This window comes from Physeter macrocephalus, chromosome 9 (assembly GCF_002837175.3).
Source record: "Physeter macrocephalus isolate SW-GA chromosome 9, ASM283717v5, whole genome shotgun sequence".
NCBI lineage: Eukaryota > Metazoa > Chordata > Mammalia > Artiodactyla > Physeteridae > Physeter > Physeter macrocephalus.
This window is the reverse complement of record NC_041222.1, coordinates 20,465,155-20,479,965: the sequence shown is the minus strand read 5'-3', so window position 1 is coordinate 20,479,965 and position 14,811 is coordinate 20,465,155. Positions and strand designations below refer to the sequence as shown.

At 37.2% G+C, this 14,811-nt stretch overlaps 1 protein-coding gene across 1 annotated transcript in view; it reads left to right on the top strand.

Annotated features, from left to right (window-relative positions):
• The first annotated feature begins 4,981 nt into the window (after positions 1 to 4,981).
• The window catches only part of SMC2 (structural maintenance of chromosomes 2), a 48,279-nt gene continuing 38,449 nt past the window's right edge, over positions 4,982 to 14,811 (top strand). Inside the window, exons 1-9 of the mRNA XM_024126277.3 lie at positions 4,982 to 5,176; positions 6,032 to 6,260; positions 6,873 to 7,022; positions 9,031 to 9,153; positions 9,788 to 9,826; positions 12,415 to 12,525; positions 12,732 to 12,776; positions 14,069 to 14,302; positions 14,539 to 14,688. Coding sequence (XP_023982045.1) covers positions 6,093 to 6,260; positions 6,873 to 7,022; positions 9,031 to 9,153; positions 9,788 to 9,826; positions 12,415 to 12,525; positions 12,732 to 12,776; positions 14,069 to 14,302; positions 14,539 to 14,688 — 1,020 coding nt within the window. The 5' untranslated portion in view covers positions 4,982 to 5,176; positions 6,032 to 6,092. The remainder of the gene's footprint in view (positions 5,177 to 6,031; positions 6,261 to 6,872; positions 7,023 to 9,030; positions 9,154 to 9,787; positions 9,827 to 12,414; positions 12,526 to 12,731; positions 12,777 to 14,068; positions 14,303 to 14,538; positions 14,689 to 14,811) is intronic.

The following is a 14,811-nucleotide window of genomic DNA, read 5'->3' as shown; positions in this document are numbered from 1 at the left end:
GTTTGTGGATTACGTCATAAAATTCAATATTTTCCAAGTCTGTCTTATTTTTAAAATCTATTCTTTCCCTTTACCTTGATCAGAAAGCAGCAAATGAATCTCCTAAATTTATTCACATTCAACCAATATTGTCTACTATGTGCTATGTCACAAAGATATGTCACAATAGGAATATAGGTCAGAAGAAAAGTCTGGATAAAGGGTTAAGGGATTACAGAAGAGGTTGCAAATAAGTCACCCAGAAATGGATAAGATTTGGGGTTTGAAGTATCAGTAGAAATACACATGGGGGTAGATATGGAGAAGGGATAAGCATTTCAAGTTCAGCATGGGCAAAGATACAAAGAAGATAACAAAGAAGAGAACATCAATATTTCAGGAATGACAAAAAGTTCTTTAAGATGGCACATAACATGCTCCCTAATCTGGCTTCTGTGCATCTCCTACACTAAATCTTGCTACTTCGTGCCTCATACATTATGTTTATCTTCTATGCCCTTGCCTGTGCAATCTATTCTGTTTATAATGCCTTTCACTCTTCCTCTAGTTAATGTCTTTATACATGTCATCTCTATTCAACTACGGACTCCTTGAGGACAGGCCCACATCTTATTCATCTTTGTATCCCAGAACATAGTACAATTCTCAGAATAAGGTAGGCATTCTATAAATGCCTATTGAATTCATACATTCATTCATCTATCTATTTAAAAAGTTATCGAACACTTTTTTTTTTTTTTGTCATTGGTTGGTGCTTGGTTTACAGTAGTGAACAACAAATGACATGGTAATCTAAGGAAGAAGCTGCAGGAGATGAGTCTAGGAAAGCAGGTTGAGAATAAATTATGAAAGGCCAGGCATGCCACCTTAAAGAGGTTAGAATTAATTCTGTAGGCAATTTTCACCAAGTTTATACAGAGTAAAGAGATATCATATTTCTGATATCGAAACATATATATTTTGTAGGACATTAGAGAGGGCAGAGACTGGGGGCTAATAAGTATTGTTGAAGTAGAAATTTAAGTAGGAATTTGAATAATGTAACAGAGAGGAAACGTTGATTACAGAGGGGCAGATCTTGTGGGAAAAAATCTAAGAGTGAAATCTAGTAAGAATTGAATTGGTAGTAAAAGGAAACCAATGGAGGAAGGTCAAGCAGATGTGTGTGGATTTGAAATAAAAATAAGGGACCGCTGTGAGAGGGAGAACAATGAAATGAGAATGATATTTGAGAAAGGGGAATGAATAATCCTCCCATAATGGAAGGGGTATGGCAAAGCAGAAGAGCAATGAGATGAGTAGCGTTGGCTATTAACCAGTGTGGAAGTGATAAAAGCCAAGGAGAACTGGAAAAACTGAACAAACGCGAAATAAGTACATAGACGCTGGATTTTATGAGTAGCGCATGGAAATATTTTCTTAAGAGCTAGTACCAGACATCTTTCTCTGTTTTTTAGGAAGAGCTAATTTGAATGTGGAATGTGAGAATCTGAAAGCAAGGTTCAGCAGGAGCAAAACAAAGACCACTGATGTGCTTCACAAAAGGTAAACGGGAAGACCTCCTCTAACCTGGCTGACTAAAATTCCCTTTATAAACTCACAGAAATACTGGGTAAAACATAACTATTGTCATGTAAACCATATATCAAGCACGGTAACGAAAACCAAAAAAAAACACTTAGAAAATTCTAAGTGCCAGAGACAAATTGAAAATTTGAAGAGCAGGCACTGACAGGCAGCCCTCCAACATTTACTTTATACTTGGCTATAGGGCTCAGAAGCCAGTGGCTGGGCTCTAATGCACAAGCACTGGCCCTTAAGCTTCACTGAGTCAGAGGAGCTGGAACTAGGCCCTTAGGTAAAACCTGGAGCCTTAAAGATCTGCCAGTCATTGGGATTGGAAAAACTCCACCTACTAGCCTGGGTAAGAGGCAAGGAAATTTGTTCTTTGCCAGGAGCTTACAAAAGATTACTCCTGAGCAATCAAAACCCCAGATCTGCAACAGATATAAATTTACAATATCTGTAAAATTCAGGAACCACAAACTGAGAAACAACCATTTACAAATGTTCCCAGATCTTTAAGAGCCAAAGAACCCTGGCAGAAACACATGTGTAACCGCTCTGAAAGGACGCTTTCACAACTCAGGGCATAAGAGACTCCCATAAACAAAACAACCCCATCCCAGAACAGCACCACAGGAGGAAATAAATCACTATGAGTAAGAGTCAGCTACTGCTGTAAACAGTAAGAGTTAGGAACTCAAAAGCTGGAAAGAGTAGAAGTACCTGAAAGAGAAGATAAAGATATTTAACTTGACTGAGGAGGCAAAATAATAGAAATCATAATGAAAGTACAGGCAGATTTCACAAGGCACCAAACAGAACATGGAGTATTGAAAAGAATATTGTCATTGAAATGAAAATGAATGTGTCCAAGCAGATCCCACAAGTGAATGAACATAATCACCTCCTTTTCTAGTCCTCATTTTAAATTATGCTCAGCTGTATTTCTTTCCAAGTTTGTCAGACAGGTTATACTTGGCGTATTCGAAATGTGCTGCTACTCAAAACAATATTGCAATGTGAACTTCAGTTCATCCCCTTGAACCAAAAGTTAATCTCTCAACAAAATGAATCAACCTTTCCTTATTTCTACAATGAAGGTAAAGTTCTTTCAGTTTTTTCCTTCTGTCCTAAATTCCAGGGAAATAGGATTCAGCCAGGTCCACAGAAGAACTACTGTAGGACTCCAAAATTAGAAAAGTGCACCCAGGGAAAGACGGTCCCTCCCAATGCCCTGGAAGAGTAGAAGACCAAATCTTTTTCCTAGGTCTTGTTTTATGGCTTTTATCAGTGTCCTTGCTGGTGCTGCTGGCTTCTACATAAGGACGAAGACTACACTAGCCAGCCAGTGTTAAAGTTTTCAAAAGCTTTTGATACACGGTGATGAAACAAGAACAGTGCTCTATTTATATCCTACAGTCTGTCTTTACTTCCAGCCCTAACCTCTCCACATAGAGTGGTTTTAGCAGCTTTGTGCCTTGTTCTCCACTTCTCTGTGGTGATTTCATGGGCCAGTTGTAAGTCGGCCATTAGTGATTTCCTCAAGTCCACCTGTACTAACGGAAATTCCTTCGTGCTTCTGACGTGTTCTAAGACTAAAATTGCTCTAGATCTCTCCTTTTATAAGGAATTTTCATTTTAATAATTACTTTTAGTAGTAGTTAGATGTGTTTATTTTTATAACTACCCAGAAGTTCTTATCCAGCAACTGTATTTGCATATATTTTTATCCATTTGACTTAAATAATATCAGCTAGTTATAAACTTATTAAAATAGTGCAAAGGCTAAAATTGTCTGTCTTAACACTTACACTTTCACACCAAAGAACTGTTTATCTCACAACTTGGTAAAATCCACATTAGGGTTTGTTGGCAAATTAAAATTCTTTATTCACAGTGATGAAGAGGACAGAGTTGAAAAGAAACGTATATTAAGACTGAATAGAATCAATACAAGTGAAGAGCTGTGGCGTGTAGATGAAGGAATCACAGTACACAAACATAGCTGCTTTACTAAATGATGTTAGGCCTGCAATGACTGACTTATATAAGTGGGTGGGAGGAGTGTAAACAAATGAATTCTTTCTTATACAAACAAAAAACTTTATAAAACTTATTCTCTTAAGTAGAGAAAGAACTTCAAAACACTGGCTCATTCTTGGTAATTCTTGGTAGTTCGACTGGTGTTGAATATTGCAAAGCCAACCTGGGGCGAAGAAAACAACTTTAAATATACAACCTAAAACAGCATACTGGCCGCACCATCTTTTTATACATCACCTAGGGATACATAGCACCATAGTGCACTATGAAGCCAAGCCCTTCCTAACTCATTAATATCAATATCCTTAACTGTGAGTAAACTGGCCATTTTTTGTTTTTTTTAAGAAAAGTACACACTGATAACAGGATCTGTTATTACTAGTACTGGAGGCTATACACGAAGAGAAGTAAATATACTATTTAAGAGTAAGTGCTCTGGAGCAAGACTGCGTGGGAACAAATCTCCGTTGCTCCGCTAACTACTTGGAATAAGTTGTTTAACCTGTGACTCAGTTTGCTCATTTGTAAAATGGGACCAGTATCACGGATTTCACAGGGTTGCTACGAGAATTTTAAAAGCCCTTGGAACGCAGCCTGGCACACGAAACGCAGTAAATAACAGCTGTTACAAGGTGTTCCCCCTAAAATTCTCTGAAATGTTAGTTCTGCCATTGCTTATCATTCTACAGCTTTTCAGTGAAAGAGGGGAACTCCTATTCGTCCAGCTCCTACTATCGGCCCTACTCAATTTCTCTCCCCTGGGCGAGGCACAGCTCTGGCTGCCAGCCTATCATCCCATCCCTTCCGGACGCTAAACCCGAGATGAAAAGGCCCGCCAGGCTTAGTAGCCGGCGAGGGGTGGAGCCAGACCGCGACCCACAGTCCTCTCAAGTTCGGTCGGCGCTGCCCCAGTCCCAACAAGGGGCAGCTTCCATTTTTGACGAATCTGCACCAGCATGGGGAGATTCCGGGGCTTCTGAAGCAGAGCAAGGAGACCGGTAGGAAGCCACCCTGCCTCCGTTGCTCACAGACCACAGCACCAGGTACCTGCGAGTCCCCCAGGCCCGCGGGAAGGCGGGGTTTCCCGAACGCGGGGGCAGCAAAACCGGGCCTGAGGCGGGGCGGGGCCGGCAAGCTCGAGGCCCCGAGGCGGAGGTGCGGGGCTGTCCGAGGTGTGCCGGACGCTGAGCTCAATGTATGCCACCAGCTCCGTTAGTCCTCGGGCCCAAGCCGTCGCTTTCCCGGAGCCGCCGCCGTCGCGACCTTCTTTTCTAGCTCCCTGTCACTTTGGTTGTTTGATAGAAGAGAAAAATGGAAGTCAGGCATCTCTGAGGCACCAGCCAATGAAATAGGCAGAGGAGGTGGGGTCCTTTGCTCGCGCCTAAATTCAAAGGCATAAATAGTTCCTCTCCGCTGTTGAGCGCGGGGTGAGTGTTGTAGCCGCTATGGTGGAATTCGCTTCTTAGCGCCCGAAGCCGGGCAAGGCTGGCCCACTTTCCGCCCTAGTGACTAGGAAGGGCTTTGGGGGCGCCGCAAGCCCAGGCGGCCTGACGCAGCGGTGAGGCAGGTGCGTGCGCGCGGCCGGTTGGGCCTAGCCTGGCATTCCTGGCCGGAGATGGGCGTTGGGGGCTGGGGAGCCGAGAAGCAAGGGACCTCAGACTAAAGTTAGTTCTAAGGGGTTCCTGGCAGAATGACTAGTTCCTGTCATTGAAGTAGGGCGAGGAAGTGTTGACAGAAAGGCCTGGTGAGGCGAGGAAAGAGCCTGAGTGAAAGCAAAAAGCTTCATCTCTTTATGTGGGATTTATCTATTTAATAAATATTTACGAACCCCCGCCTCGCCCCCATCCCGCGCCCTCGAGTCAGGGACTATTCCAGCATACAGCGGTGGACGTAGGTGAAGATGCTACGGAGATTACATTGTGATAGGTTGGATAGATGAGTAAATAAGTACTGTTTAGTGTCAGCTTTTAGTGCAATGATGGAAAAAGGAAGCAGAGCGAGGGGGTGGGTAGAGGTGCCCTCTTATATAGGGAAGTCAGGAAGGACCCCAGTTAGGTGACGTTTGAGCAAAGACCTGAGTGTTGGAGAGTGAGCCATGCAAGTATCCGGGAGAAGGGCATTATGGGCAAAGGGGATGCGGTGTGAAATAATCAGCCTACGTTACCTAGAGTATGATAACGGTGGAAGATAAGCCTGGAGAAGTTAAGTGGTTGGCTTCCAGGTTGAATTAATGGTTTAATTAAGTTCTAACTAGAGACTAACGCCTGTATATTTTTAAGTTAAAGGAAGATATCTTTGCATCAGAGGAGCTTGGCAAGTGGCTGTTTTATTTCTATAGAGCTGTCATTCTTATGTTTCAGTCTTCTACATTTATTATGATTCCAGTTTTACATTCCACTTATGTGTTATTTGTTTTGTACAGAACTGCTTTGTGGCTTGCTTGATTTCTAGCAGAGATTTGCCTGTCGGAGTCAGTAGTGAAAATGCACATTAAATCAATCATTCTTGAGGGATTCAAGTCCTATGCTCAGAGGACTGAAGTCAATGGTTTTGACCCCCTCTTCAATGCTATCACTGGTTTAAATGGTAGTGGGAAATCCAACATATTGGACTCCATCTGCTTTTTGCTGGGCATCTCCAACCTGTCTCAGGTAAAGTGTAAACTTTCTCATTTATGTGAATTTAATTTTGAGGAACCTCGAGGGAATCCTCATTGCACTTGGAGACTATTGCCAGTATCCTCTTCATTTGCATTTTTATGTGAAATATACCTCACCGCAGTCCTTTAAAGGTCGGTATTATTACTCCATATTTTAGGTGAGAAAATAGAAACTTAGAGGAGTTGCCTAAGGTTCATCTTAAGATGTTTGAAGCAACACTGAAACTCAGGCATTCTCATTCCAGAGTTGTACCCTCACCCCATCCCTGCCCCCCCATTATAATGTCTTTTCAGGACCTTCTAATGGGATTGGATGAATAGTGAAATTCGTAGACACTGTCTTTCCTTAATTTTTTCAAATGAGCTTTTGTTAAGAAATGAGTAGAAAACAGTTCTGTTCAGGGTTGAAAAAGTCCTATGGAGAAAGGTGCCCATTTCAGGTTGTTACCCATTTTCTTTGCTCTTCTTGCTTATGAATGCCACTGCCTATCCTTGGCTGCTTAATGGATACTACATGGGTGATTTTCCAACAGCAAGAAGCACATTTTTAGTGCTATTTTGCATAGTATGGGGTTTTGTAACTGAAACTCTTCCTTTATTTTAGGTTCGGGCTTCTAATTTACAAGATTTAGTTTACAAAAATGGGCAGGCTGGTATTACCAAAGCCTCCGTGTCAATCACCTTTGATAATTCTGACAAAAAGCAGAGTCCTTTAGGATTTGAGGTTCATGATGAAATTACAGTAACAAGGCAGGTGAGTGGCTACTAAATATTTGGTTACCTAGAAACTTGCAGGTCTGATGTGCGTTTTGGCAATGTGACTACTGGAGAGAGAAAGTTTATGAGCAAAATTGATGGATCAAATACTGACTAGATTCCTTAAGAATATCTTCCTTATGTTAAATTTTGATTATGCAAATTCTGCCATGTACCAAGAGGATTGAAAGGGATCTGAAATCCGTCAGTCCAAGCACTCAACCATGCTTAAATCTTGAACCACACTTGAGTCTTCTCTCTCTGTGCTGGAACACCTGTAGCTCTTGGGATCTTTCTATGTTCTGAGGTAACCCATTCTGTTTTTGGAAAGGTCTAATTAGAAAGTTATTCCTATATATTGAGCCAAAGTGCTGTCTTCAAGTTTTACAAATTAATCCTCGTTTTCTTGAGAGCATCAAGAGCAAATCTAATTTATTCCGTATTTCAATATTTAAGTGTTCTGTAAGTCTGTTTTCTAAGCTAAATCTCTAGGTCTTTCAACTGATATTTAGTTGTTTATAGGTCTTTCAGTTGTCTCATCACACTGAATACAAATTTGCTCCAGTTTTTTATCTTTTTTTTTTTTTAATGCTTGGCACCTCAAATTGCATATACCAGAATTGGTCTAGCTACGACAGGATTAAGCAGAATTGTTGCTTCTTTCATTTTAAGTACTCTACTTCTATTTTTCTCAATATGATGTTGGAGAGTTCATGATACATTGTGAATTCATATCTGATTTACTTAAAATCGCTCTAAATTGTTCACGTGTGTTATTACTTAGCCACATACTGCCAGTTCTGTATCTAAGCAGGTTTTTGAAACCAAGGGAGGACCTTACATCTGTCCCTTAAAATCTTTTTTATTATATTCAGACAATGTTTTCAGTTTGTCAAAGTTTTATTTTTAAAAATTCTGTTAATTCGCATTTACTCTCCAACTTAGCGTTATGTAACTTAGATTTCCCTCTCTATTTTAATGAAAGCCTCAGGTTGAAAAAAAAGGAGGGGGGGGGATTGACTAGATTGGGACAGAATCTTGTTCTCTGTCATTAAGCATCTATCAAATAATAACCCTTTAAGGATTTTAAGTAAGTCTGCTACTAATCTACCCAAAATTCCTGTCCTCATACAATCAATATGCCTGTATCTTCACCATAATTTTGTTATAAAGACTGTCTCAAATTACTTATGGGTATATTAGGACTGTTGTTCAAATATATTAATAAATGATCTACCACCCTCATAATCCTGTCAGGAAAAAGGAGTGAATTAATATTTAATATTTATTAAGTGCTTAATGTGTGCTGGGCATTGTTGAATGCACTGGGAAATACAGATAGAATGAGAAACATACCTTGTCTTTAAGGACCTCAAAATATGGGTGAGACAGTCATACCCAAAAAATGATAATGCAAGTGCTGTAGTAGAGTGTGAACAAGCTAGTATCTAGTATAAGTTGTTCCTATTAAACCCATGCCGAAGTTCCATGGTTACTCTTTTTCTTTCAGGTATTTACCAGTCATGTCTTTCACTAATCCCTTTTAGCATCTTGACAAGGATTGATATTAAACTATTTGCCTTTCATTTTCAGTATCTGACTTCTTTTCCTTTGGAAATCAAAAGGGAGGAAGAGGGGTTAACCTCTGAGTATGGAAAATTGTAGAAAGAGGGTGATCAGGGATAGAAACTACAATCTACACATACTTGGAAACATGAAGCTAGAAGGGCCCTTAGAGACCTAATCCACTGCAGGGGAGGTTAGGAGGCTTGTGCTTGGTTACATAACTAGTTAGTAAAAGTCCCTGGATTACAAGTCAGTTATCCTGACTCAGTCTCATATTCTTTTTGACCATGTCACACTTTTCTTTATTATTTACCCTAGATTGATTTTGTTTACCATTAGTTGGACAGAACAAACATGAAAAATAATGTATTTGGGAATTTATCATCATAGCTCAAGATGTGTGTGTTCATTTATATCTTTTAAAATTCTTTCCTTTTTAGGTGGTTATTGGTGGCAGAAATAAATATTTAATCAATGGAGTAAATGCAAACAATACCAGAGTACAGGATCTCTTTTGTTCTGTTGGCCTTAATGTTAACAACCCTCACTTTCTCATCATGCAGGTATTTCGTTTGTGATCTTTATATCTCTTTCATAATAGTTTTGACATCTTTTATTTTTTAACTTATAAGAGAAGTGCTTCTGTTTGGATTTTTCATTTTTTATTTTACTATTAGCCTGCTGTTTGGGCACCTGTTAAGAAATGTGGGTTAGTTTTTTGTACTTACGTGTTCTAGTATATTGTATACATTTGAATTTTGAAGAATGTCTGGAAGTAATTTTCTTTGACTTATCTTGGAGGGCCATTGTTCCAAAAAATCAAGAAATGTTCAATAATTATGCTAACATTTATTTATATACTTACCTGTTTTAGAATTGGAGACGTCTACATCATTAATATTAACTGTCTCGGAAATATGGTCAAGTTAACTTTGTATCATTTAATAACATGTAATTTGTATCACTCGTGAGAAAGTGGGTAACACAATTCTAGAGTTAATAAGCTACCTTTGGTCTCAAATCTAATAAAAGAAACATTTTTTCATGTAGGTGGAAGAAATAACTCCCAAAAGATTGGTGTATTAGGATACACCAATACATGTTTATCTGCTTCAGTGCAGATAAACATGTATGTCTTTAGGTTATTCTTTCTGTATTTTGTTATTATCATAGTAAGTTTGCCAATTTTATTTTCAGGGCCGAATTACAAAAGTGTTGAATATGAAACCTCCAGAGGTAAGAGTACTCTTTAAGGACAGTAAAAATAGTAATTAGAGATATTGTCTTAATCTTTTAGGTAATCAATTTTTTTAACATAATTTTTTCCATTATTAAAATTCTTGGAAACATTTAAGAATGATTAGTAGAGAAAATACTTTTGTTTTTTAATACTTAACACTGTGCCCTTACTTTCCTCATCCATAAATTGGAGCCAATAATCCTTACCTCAGGGTCTGTTCTGAGGATTAAATGAGAACCCTTAAAAGAAGTAAAAGAAAAGTCTTAGGACCTTGTTAAGCAAAATTAAAAAAAAAATTTTTTTAATTGAGATATAATTCATAAAGTAGGTTCAGGTGTACAACATAATGATTCTATATATATACATATAGTTAATATATGTATATATCACAAAATGATCACAGCAAGTCTACTCAACATTTGTCACCACCCAGGTAAAATTTTTTTTAAAGATGAGAACTTTTAAGATTTATTCTGTCAGCACTTTTCAAATATGCAGTATAGTATTACTAACTGTAGTCACCATGCCATACATTACATCCTCAGGACTTACAGTTTGTACCTTTTGACTACCTGTACTCATTTTGCCCACCACCCTTTCCCCACCTCTGGCAACCGCTAATCTGTTCTCCGTATCTATGAGTTCACTTTTTTTTTTTTTTTTTTTTTTAAAGAGTTTACATATAACTGAGATTATACTGTTTTTGTCTTTCTGTGTCTGACTTAATTTACTTAGCATAATGCCCTCAAGGTCCTATCCATTGCTGTCACAAATGGCAGGATTTCCTTTTTGTATGGCTAAATAATACTCTAATTTATTTATATATATATATCACATATTCTTTATCCATTCATCCATCAGTGGACACTTAGGTTGTTTCCATGTCTTGACTGTTGGAAATAATGTTGCAGTGAACATGGGAGTGCAGATGTCTTTTCAAATTCGTGTCTTTGGTTCCTTGAGGTAAATGTCCAGAAGTGGAATTGTTGGATATGGTAGTTCTAGTTTTAATTTTTTGAGGAGCCTTCATGCTGTTTCTCACAGTGGCTGCACCAATTTAGAGTCCCACAAACAGTGCACAAGAATTCCCTTTTCTCCACATCCTCACCAGCACTTGTTATTTCTTGTCATTTTGATAATAGCCATTCTAACAGGTGATATCTCATTGTGGTTTGGATGTACATTTGCTTGATGATTAGTGATGTTGACCATCTTTTCATGTACTTGCTGCCCATTTGTATGTCTTCCGTGGAAAGATATCCATACCCTCTGCACATTTTTTCATTTGATTTTTTTCTATTGAGTTGTATGAGTTCTTTGTGTATTTGTTTATTTACCGCTTATATATATGATTTATAAATATTTTCTCCCATTCAGTAGGTTGCTTTTTCATTTTGTTGATGATTTCCTCTGCTGTGCAGAAGCTTTTTAGTTTGATGTAGTCCCGCTTGTTTACTTTTGGTTTCGGTGCCTTTGCTTTTGGTGTCAAATCCAAAAAAAAAATCATTGCCAAGACTGATGTCTAGGAGTTTTATGTGCCCGATACAGTATTAAAAGAAATTTTGCCTCTATAAAATAGCCTTTCTCAACTGGTGTTCCATGTCAGCCTATAGAAAAAGATTTGAGTGAAATTAATTCATTACATACAATGGATTGCTTAGGACATTAAGACTTAATTTCCTCTTAGAGCCCCCTTAAGAAGAGTTGGTACGAAGGAATGAATGTTTTGTATAAGAGCAAAAGCTCTTTTGGTATTTTTTTTCTATGGAGAAGAACTAAGAAGACGACTGATAATTGATCATACTAGTCTGGTTTGACCATAGGTCACGCTTATTTTCTTTAGATAACATCTTAAGGGAAAACTTCTAATTCAAAACCTGTCAAATACATAGAAATCAAAATGGTTTTCAGAGCAGTAATCCTCTTGAGATAGGGATTGATGGTGACTAGAAGCTTCTGAAAAAGCAGTGCTAGCAAAATTGTCCTTCTTACAAAATTGTAATGAATATTTGCCTTTTTCAGAGACTTCTCATGAATTATTTTACTTCATGTTTACTTCTCAGCAATGCTGTGAGATATTATCAGTACTCTGCAGAAGAAGAAACAGAGGCACAGAGAAAATTAAGTTACTTTCCCAAGTTCTTAAAGCATGTGCCACAGTTGGAATGCAGATGTTAGGCCATGCTCCATCCTTGCAGGAACAAAATGGCTGAAATCTCACTTGGAACAATTTTAAGTAGAAATTTCTAAAATGAAAACTGAATGTTGTTAGCCTTTACTTTTTCTAAGACTCGCATTTGAAGGAAAAGAGAAGCAAGGAATTACTGGCTTCAGTTTTAAAGGAGATGTACTCTGGAACCTCAGTGTGGCATAAAGTTTGATTTTAGAATTGGAGTGAAGGCCAGAAATGTTTCTTGAATGTTAGGGTTATTAGCTAATATGTACAATTTTATGTACTTAACTTTTATGATCCATAATTTTGTTAAGATACTTAGGTTAAGGCATTAAATAATATCCTTAATGTAAATTCCAATGAGACTCATTGTCTTGGATTCTTAAAACATTAATACAATCGTCTTTCCAGATTTTGTCCATGATAGAAGAAGCAGCTGGAACCAGGATGTATGAATATAAAAAGATAGCTGCCCAGAAGACTATAGAAAAAAAGGAGGCTAAGCTGAAAGAAATTAAGACGGTAATTAAATTTCTATAAAATATTTTGAGAGAAGAGAGTACTTTTGCATTTAGAGTTTCTCTGCTGTAAAAAGGGAAATTTTACCACACCCCCCCTTCGCCCAGCCTTAGTTCAGTTTTCCTTAGTCTTACATCCTACTTCTCCCTTTTAAATTTCTTTAATGGTACTTCACATATTGAAAAATATGATCTTCCTTTATTTTCCAGATACTTGAAGAAGAAATTACTCCAACCATTCAGAAATTAAAAGAGGTGTGTACTATATATGTGAGGACAGCCAGCTAGAATGTCTCTCAAAATTGGTGATGTATCCACGATCATACACATGGGGATGAAATGTGTACCACTTCTCAGGAATTATTCTGGCGGATGAGATAAGGCGTTAGAGTTGGTAGTCCATACTCAGCCTTCTGCTTGTAGAGGACAATGTACTTCATATCTATTAAGTCATAACGGTTTTGTAAATAGATTGCCTGTCTTAATCTCAGAAAATATGCCAGATTTTAATTCTTTGTTGAAGAGAAGTAAGTCTGAATTTTCCTGTACACTTAGAATTGAATGGAATAATATTTCATAAAGATATGGCCCTCTCAGTGACTTTTCTTGGTAGAGTGAATAACTTCTCGGATAAGAGGGGGCTGTCATTATAATTGCTGCTGTCAAGGCAATTGGTAAATGAAAGGTATTGAAACAGATGACTGTTTTCTCTATAATTTTTGCAGCTTCTGACATTGTAATTGGTGTTTCAGTGAAAGAATGTGTTTATAGCACATTGGTTTTAAATTATGTATTTAGGAATTTATTAAATGTTCATTAAGGTTTGATATTTCTCACGCTCTCTTCTGAATCCATATAGTAGCATAGACATTATTGGAAAAACTGAAAAATTGTGATCTTGAAGGTTCTGCCTTTTGTATGTATGATTTAGTAGAAAACACTAGATCACGAGTTTAAGCCTAGATGTCATGTTTGATTTTGACAAGTTCTTTCTAAATCTAATAATATGGAGTGATCATTTAGTCACCCTGAATTTGTTTCTTCAAATTAGGAACTTTTTGTTATTTTGTTACTTTGTCCCAGTAGGTCCTAATAGGAATCAAATTTAGTAATGTGTGAGCAAATACTTATAAATAGTTACATGAATGAATGTTGGGTGTGCATCTTGGTAATACTACTACAAAGTACATTTAATAGTGCATCATTCATGGTTGTATTTATATAGACTTCTTATTATATAGACTTCTTATTACTGCCAATCTGTGAATCTTATGTCTGCATTTCTTTGTTAATCCCAACTGTCTGATTATATTTGAGAAGAAATAACCACAAAGGATTCACTAGAGATGGTATTATGCTATCTAACCATAGTTCTAATGTTATTTAAAGCTTCCTAAAATTTATAATCCATGATTACTCAGTTTAAGACAAAACCCATTACATCATGTAATGGGAAATTTTATACATGTTGCTGTATTTTGATTCTTTCCAAATTTGTTTAAAAATATGAATTTTGAGTTATACTTTACTGGTGATTTCTCTTTCAGGAAAGATCTTCCTACTTGGAGTACCAAAAGCTAATGAGAGAAATAGAACATTTAAGTCGTTTATATATTGCTTATCAGTTTTTGCTGGCTGAAGATACCAAAGAACGCTCAGCTGAGGAGTTAAAAGAAATGCAGGATAAAATTGTGAAGCTTCAAGAAGAATTGTCTGAAAATGATAAAAAAATAAAAGCACTTAGTCATGAAATAGAAGAGTTGGAAAAAAGAAAAGATAAGGTCAGGCATATATGTAAGAATAGAATATACACTTTAAAAAAATATTAAATTATATATTATACAATAACTATTTAGGATTTACTGGGGATTGTCTTCTGTATTGATTTCTTAATCTTAAAGTATAATAATGAAATAGCTTATAAAAAGTCAATAATTTATGTAGAAATTATACAAGAAAAGGACACCATGAACAAATTTTTAAGTACATTGATTGAATTGGGTGCATTTGATTATAGGAAATTGGAGGTATACTCCGATCTTTAGAAGATGCTTTTGCAGAAGCTCAGAGAGTTAATACTAAATCTCAAAGTGCCTTTGATTTCAAGAAGAAAAATCTGGCAAGTGAAGAGAACAAACGCAAAGAGCTGGAAAAAAATATGGTAGAGGTAAGCAAATGAGAAGTGTAATTTAATTCTAGTAGTATACATTTATCCATTCTGTTAATATTTATTGAGTGTCTGCTATGGATCAAGGGTAATTGTTTGGGGTAGGATGTAGCAATGGACAAA